The 7,760-nt window shown below is 34.0% G+C and overlaps 1 protein-coding gene across 1 annotated transcript; it reads left to right on the top strand.

Moving 5' to 3' along the window:
- Positions 1-2,476: 2,476 nt before the first annotated feature.
- Positions 2,477-5,459, top strand: LOC149252400 (expansin-like A2). Its single transcript, XM_089459686.1, has 5 exons — positions 2,477-2,916; positions 3,019-3,134; positions 3,237-3,415; positions 4,610-4,742; positions 5,113-5,459. Exons 1-5 carry the CDS (start codon positions 2,790-2,792, stop codon positions 5,374-5,376), a joined length of 819 nt encoding a protein of 272 aa, XP_089315812.1. The 5' UTR covers positions 2,477-2,789; the 3' UTR covers positions 5,377-5,459.
- The last annotated feature ends 2,301 nt before the right edge of the window (positions 5,460-7,760 follow it).

The following is a 7,760-nucleotide window of genomic DNA, read 5'->3' as shown; positions in this document are numbered from 1 at the left end:
TATAACATCTCAATGTGGCTAGGTGTTAAGTTACTAACTTGCTACATTCTTATGTGGCTGGGAGTTTAGATGCTAACTTGCTACATCCATTAAGCTATAATGGCTATGTAAACAAAATGCTCTTTGGTTTTGGAAACTGGGCCTTTCATAATTAACTACTAAATTTTGAGTATAGTGATTTCTTTCCACTTAGAGCTTTAAACTCCAATAATATCTCAATTTTTTTGAATTAAAATAGTAAATAATAAAATATGAAACATTGATAAGTTATGTGTGTGAATCACACTTGGAAATTGTTTTTAAAAATTCAAAAATAGACAAGGGACAAGGGAAAATTTTAGTGGCAAATATTAATAAGCCGAGGCTTTTACCAAATAAAAGCTTAGCTAATTTCCCTTTTCTTTTTTTTCTAAAAATGATTTGTCTAAATTTTAGATAAAACAACTTTGCAAAACAATGTCTAAACTTTTGCAAAACAATTTCTAAACTTTTTCAAACAATTTCGTGGATGAAAAACTGTTGTTTTTTTTACAATTTTTCTAGAGTAAATTTGGTAATATGAATGAAGTTCTTTAAAATATTGTAATTTGGTCAAATAGTTGTGTGGAGGTGGCTCTTTTGTCCCACAAACAAGGGGTCTCATACACCAATGTGTGTCTGGGTTGACCATGACCTTAAAATTGGATTTTATCTATATATAATAGGGTGAGTTTAGTTTGAAATTTAGTTAAAAATAAGAAAATTTTAGTTTTAAAAATTTAAAAAACTTAATGATTTTTCAAATGATTGAATTTATTTTTATTTTAAAAATATAAATTAAAATGCTAAACATAACTTTAAAAAAACCACCTTTTTGGCATTTTGCATAGATTATGGATTAATATTTTTGGAGTTATAGCTCCATTAATGTACTATGGCAGTGTATGCCACTTATTGGATTTTGGCAAGTATAAAATCCAACAGATAACATATATTGCCCCCATGCATTAATGGAGTTATAGCTTCAAAAATATTAATTGCCCTTTAAAACTATCAAAACTCTTAAAAAATACTTTAACATGGGTTTCTCTCTGTTGAAAGGTTCAGTGGTTTTAAAACACATTTTAAAAAATTGAAATTATCATTTTTAATGAAATAACAAAATCTGGGGCACCTCAATTGGTTAATTAGAGATTTGTGAAATAGTTGAAATCCCCCTGTTACATGTCAAAATTTAACAATAATATTGTGATATGAAATCTGATAGCATAATAATTATTTGTATATGGGTAAGTTTTGATTTTTTATTAAAATATTTTAAATTATATATATATATATATATATATATATATATATATATATATATATTTATTTATTTATTTTGTAATTTATTTTTTAAATAGATTTTTTTTTAAATTGGGTTAAAAATTTAAAAATAAGGTTGATTCAAGTTTTCAAGATTAATTAATTAGTTGTTGAGTAGGTTAGATGTTACATGTTTTTGTTCTTTTTCTGCATATTTTTTCTTGTCCATTCTGCCCAAGTCCAAAATATTGTAGAGATTTTTTGTAATTTTGAGTTTCAGTAATGTAAAATGCAAAAATAAAAAATAATTGAGATTTTCCAAGATGCTGAATTCATTTATTCATTTAAAAATTTATTTTAAACAATTATATAATTAAATTAATGTGAAAATTATTAAGAAAAATAAAACATTCAAACCCTTCAATAATTTATCTCACTTTTCAAAATGAAAAATAATATAATTTAGAAAAATGATATATATTTTTTTCAAAGTAGTTATTATAATTTCAAAGAAACTTGATCACAGTTTTGAATTAGATGTTGAATTTTAATTGTTTAAAACACATTCTTAAATGTAAACATGAATTTAGTACTGTGAAAAATGAAAAATCAATGACACATTGGCATGGTCCCAACACAATTATGAGAAATAATAGAAATTCCTGCGTGATTTTAAGAAAAATCGCTGAATCTATTTTTACCATTAAAAAAAATTTAAACACTACCATAATTAGATTTCTTCAAGAATTTTTAACCTGACCATCCACCCATAATTGTGGCCTCCATAAACAAAGCCATTTTAGTCTAAGTCTAATATTTTTTTAGAAAAAAAAACTACAGTCTTCTATTAATATAAATAGTTACATAACACTGTATCAGTTCAAACCTCTCCGCATAATCTTCAATCCAAAAATAAACCCAGAGAATTGTGAAACTCCCTCATATCTCATATCATATCGAATGTGACTTCTGATCTAAGTACATATACATCTTCTAAACTACTACAATAGCCAACAAAAAAATAGGTCCTGTTACCATCTACTCTGTTTCCGCCCAAATCAAAACATAAAAAATATCTAACACCAACAGGTATACCATGTTCCAAATTCCAAATAGGTCGGGGACTTCCAGATTCCAAAAATCCTGCTGGTAAAACTGATCTGATTGGAAAAATAGTTCGAAATTTCTAAATAATCCACCAACGGATTTGACGGCACTCTTTTCAAATACCCATGTCGGTTTACCGTGTACATCAAGTCGCTGATGTCCACAGAAACAACAGTTGGCAAGAGTTCAAATCCACAGTAAGTGCTTGCACCATCTGGTGCAGCTTTCCCAATTACGGCTGTCGGTCATCATTGAACGCGTTTTCCTTGGTTCCTTCCTTCTCTGTTCTGCATCTATAAAAGCTACCAAGCTTCGGCCATCGATCCACACTGATTACTTCCGATTGCCCTTTTGTTGCCCAGAGTCGATCCGCTTCATTTCACGAAGAAATTATTACAATGAAGATTTTCCATAATCCCTTGCTGTTTGCAGTATGGATGCTCTCTATGGTTGCCGCAGCATTATCTTGTGACCGCTGCCTTCACAAATCGAAAGCCGCCTCTTTCGTTCGGGCTAATATTAATGGTATGGATTCAATCTTTATAGAAATTTTCAGGAAATTTCAATTTCATTAAATTAGTACTCAGCACATTAATAGATTCTCTGGATTGTTTTCCATGGTAAAAGGCGCATGTGGATATGGGAACTCTGCAACAAGTCTAACTGCTCGTGGAGGGCTGGTCATGGCAAGTGCAAGTGCCAAAATATACAGAGAAGGCCTGGGATGCGGTGCCTGCTATCAGGCATGGGGCTAAAACAACTGCTGTTTTTGAGGATTTTCATGGATGAAAACTGAATTGTAATTCTGATTTTTCTTTTATATTAATATCTTGATTTTGATTCAGATAAGATGCACAGATCCAGGCGTTTGCACCAAATCTGGAGTGAAAGTTTTGGTTACAGACTTCACAAAAAGCACTCAGACAGATTTTGTTCTTTCCGCTCGCAGTTTCTCGAAACTTGCGGTACCTAGCAAGGCTGCTCAATTTCTCAAGATGGGAACAGTGGATGTAGACTATAAACGGTGAGCATGATAGTTAGGGATTTTATTTCTCAAGATGGGAACAGTGGATGTAGACTATAAACGGTGAGCATGATAGTTAGGGATTTTATTTATTATTTGGGTTAGAGTTAATTTGTATGGCAGATTTTGGGAATATTTTGAAATTTAAAAAAAAAATAAGTTAATTATTTAATTTTATTTTTTAAGTTAAATGAATTACGTATCTTTATTTTATTTAGAATCGTCTAATATTCTTCTGTTAATGGCCAATTAATCTAGGGAGTTGTCTATAATGCGACTTTTTGAGATTCCGGTGACGGAATCCGGCGGAAGAAATTGAGATGAAATCATGATTTGTTGCAGTTAAAATGGTTTTTTAACTGCATATTCGGATTCAGCACCCTGAAAAACCCCTGGGACGGTTTCATTGTGCAGAAACTAGTTATCAAACTTCGATTTCAATAAATTACTGCCGGATTTTCACCGGAAAAAATCGCCGGAAAGACTTTCAAAAAGTCGCGTTAAAGACTACGTCTTAATCTAGTTTTACTTCGTCAAATTCCAAAATAAATATTCAGAGATCTAGATTAATTAACTGAGCTCTGATTTGTCAAATTCCAAAATATTCGGAAATCTGTTAATGGCCAATTAATCTAGTTCTACTTCGTCAAATTCCAAAATATTCAGAAATCTAGATTAATTAACTGAACTCTGATTGGTCAAATTCCAAAATATTCGGAAATCTGTAATTTAGATACATAAAGATGTTTGACTTTCTGTAATGAAACTTGGATTAAAATTGTTAACTCCTAGGTTTTCTAAATTTTCAATATTTTATTTGACTGATGCAGCATGAAATAGTAATCATTGTTAGGTACTTAGCTTAAAGTATTCCTTTTTTTCAGATGAAAAAAATGCTGATTTATATAAGCTCAAAATATTCCTTAACTGAAGACTTATAAGTTGTAATTTAGTAATAAAATTATTGACTAGCCTATTGAATTCCAACGGATGGTAGAGGGCAGTGGCCATCTTATTTTAGAATCCTTGAAAGTTAATCATGGTACTCTTACATCTTATTTGACTATACCTTTTACTGAGAAGTTTTTGAGGGACATATATTTGTAGTGATTGTGATCTAGAAATGAACAGTCACTGCAGAGGCAAGGAAGTTGAACAGAAACTTATGAATGTTTACATTTGACTTTATTACAGAATCCCCTGTGACTATGGAAGCCAAAACATGACTGTGAAAGTAGACAAAAGCAGTAAATATCCGGACTATCTTGCTGTCCAGTTTTTGTATCAAGGAGGCCAAACAGACATTACAGTAGTCGATATTGACCGGGTGAGTATCCATGTGACACTTGACTTTGGTTCTGATAATATTATTTTTTTTAACATTATTTCATTTTTTCCATTCAGAAACATAATTATGGCCATATATATATTTTTAGTCTATAGTTTTTTTCAGTCTATAGTTCTATTAATGTAGTAGAATTGTATATTAATGTAGTAAAACTGTATATGTCTATCTTTAGATTTAAACAAGTATATTTTCTGAAGTGAACATGTCCAACGGGAGCACCTTAAAAACCTTTGGCCTCCTAAATATTGGTTGCCCATATTTATTATTGACATAAATTACACCAAGTAATTTATTTATTGCCCAAAGGTTTCTAGGTACCTATGATTAAAAGATTTCCTGGATTTTGCAGGTGGGATCATCAGGTTGGCAGTATATGACCCGCAAAAACGGTGCAATTTGGGGCATTCAGAATCCTCCCATAGGTTCCCTGTCGTTTCGGTTATTGGTTACAGGCGGGTACGATGGGAGTTGGGTGTGGCCTACAAGAAATTTACTGCCCGCAATCTGGAGGCCAGGCTCTGTTTATGAATCTGGAGTTCAGATCACAGAAATTGCGCAAGAAGGCTGTAGTCCCTGCGAAACTGGCAACTGGACTGACACATTTGTTAATTAATTGTCATAATCCACAAACGAGTAGAGCAATTGTTTGAGGCATAGGACTGAGAGTTGTTTCTAATTGGTTAGCATAGTCAAAAAGAGCAATGAGATGTTTATATATTGTATTTTCCCAGATAAATATATACAGAGATATTATTTATAAATTGAAATACCAGAACTGGAGGGAGGCATTCTATGAAGTGAGATTATTTGCAATAAAGTATCATATATTGCACATGTTAAAATAATAATTTTATTATATTACCTTAAATGTAATCCATTCACGCAAATCCATGTAATCAAGATTACTGTTCCTACAGCCTGGACGAGTGGGACGACCGTATCAGTCATTTAAACGGATTCCATTAGATGAACGATATGATTGTGATAAATACCGCTCTTCCCCAAGTTGCATCAACAGTTGTCATAAGATTTCGTACCAACATTGGATCAACATCTTTCCCATGGACAAGCCTTTTTGAAAAAGTATACAGTGCCTTCGTCCATTCTACTTTTTGGTTTTTTTTTATCATTTTTATATTTTTAATCGTTATTATTTTTTGGGAATTTCAAAACATATTTAATAGTTGAATGCATTTTAACCTAGGTTTACGAATGTTAAATTTTGTACCAAAATACTTTGTCTCGCACATTTTAATGTTCAAATTTTGCTATTATTAATTTTTTTATAATAATTCAATTTTAAGTCATATTTGAGTTATACACTTAATTGGTGTATAAGGCTCCTTTGTTTATGGGACAGAGAAACCATTTTGTCTAGCGATTTAATTGCTAAATTCTACAAATACATTTTTTTCTAGAAAGAAAATCATGATATTATATTGAGGATATATAAACAAAATGTTCAGATAGTTCTGAAAGAGTTGGATGAACTCCTGATTACTACCGATAGACAGCATCTCAAAACCAAGTTGAGCAGATAACCATCATGTAATATGAACATGTTCACAACATTTTCAGAAAGAAGCAAAAAACCATTGAACCATTCAGCTGATCGGAAGATAAAGAGCAGTGATGGACGATAGAACAAATTTGGCGGATAAAGAAGAGTCCTCAAAAATTTTTAGGTTCCGCCACCTCCAAAGTGACCAGATGGTGATGGGAAGAATGGGCCGGAGAGTCTTTTGGCGCCCCCACCAGGCAAACGCTGCATCCACAGAGATGAAGTTAAGATGTTGAAAAGAGAAAAACTGAGCAAGGTCATACCAGATTTGTTGTGAGACAGAGCATTTGAAGAAGAGGTGGTAGTTTGTCTCCTCTTCCATATTGCAGAGAGCACATCTACTGGGGCCGTGCCATGACCGCCTCCTCAAGGAGTCCCAAGTTAAATTCTTGTTGAAGAGCACCAACCAGGAGAATAAGATAACCTTGAGGGGGCATCCAAGCTTCCACCAGAAGACTGGAAAGCGCCGATTGGATGAAATGTTTGCAGAAATGAGATCAGAGTAAATGTCCTTTACATTTGCATGTGAGACAGAGAAAGGAAGGGACCAGATCAGGTGGTCATCATTGGTGGATCGCTGGATGCCTCCCTGCTGGAGAGAGGAAGATAGATCGGACCAAAGAGGGAGTAGGTCGATTGGAAGACCAATATCATCGGCATCCCGAAGCATGGGCGAAGGGCCGCACCAATCCTTTATGATACGGTTCCATGTGAAGTAGCCAGATCTGCGGAGGAAAAAAAGAAGAGGGGGAGGAAACTGTAACGTTCCCCTGAAACCAGCGAAGGAGTCCAGACCTATGATAATCTTTCTGCCTGTGAAGATTTTCCATTTTAGATTGCTGAGAAAATATCGCTGGACCCTTCTAAAACTGAGCCAAATTGCGGAGCCTCGTTTGATGCCAATAGAATCAAATCTGAACCAGAATTCAATTCCCCTGCCTCTTTGATATTTCTGTCGAATGATGTCGCTCCACGGATTGGTGCCATAAATACCCCTCCAAAGGGATTTACAGATAAGAGCAGCCCCAAAAGTTTTAATGTTCAGTATGCCCCATCCATCAGAATTTTTCGGTAATGAGAGAAGGTCCAGCTTTGCGAGATGAATTTTGCTACGCTCGGCCTTGGCTCCCCATATAAAGCTTGATATAATCCTGTTGATTGCTTGGATAATGCAAGTCGGGAGGAGGAAGAGGTGACCCCAGAAGACTGAAAGCTGGGATAGGACCGATTTGACGAGAACTACCCTGCCTCCTAAAGAGAGGGTGCGGAAACTCCAGAGAGTGAGCTTATTGAGAAAACGATCTACGAGCCAGCGCCAGTCCGACGACTTGTAGGAACGACCTTTTAATCTGAAACCAAGATACTTGATTCCATCTGAAAGTGGCTTATATTGAATGTCGAAAAGTTGGGCTATCCGGCAGATGAGGTGTTCATCA

This window comes from Pinus tabuliformis, chromosome 7 (assembly GCF_031772625.1).
Source record: "Pinus tabuliformis cultivar Carrire ecotype Pingquan chromosome 7, CPIR1, whole genome shotgun sequence".
NCBI classification, from domain to species: domain Eukaryota; kingdom Viridiplantae; phylum Streptophyta; class Pinopsida; order Pinales; family Pinaceae; genus Pinus; species Pinus tabuliformis.
The sequence above is the reverse complement of the archived record's forward strand: the minus strand, read 5'-3'. Positions and strand labels throughout refer to the sequence as shown.

Coding starts and splice junctions, on each gene's coding strand:
- LOC149252400 (XM_089459686.1), top strand. CDS start 2,790: ATGAAGATTTTCCATAATCCCTTGCTGTTTGCAGTATGGATGCTCTCT. Junction 3,135..3,236: donor GATGCGGTGCCTGCTATCAG/GCATGGGGCTAA, acceptor ATTTTGATTCAG/ATAAGATGCACAGATCCAGG. Junction 4,743..5,112: donor CAGTAGTCGATATTGACCGG/GTGAGTATCCAT, acceptor TGGATTTTGCAG/GTGGGATCATCAGGTTGGCA.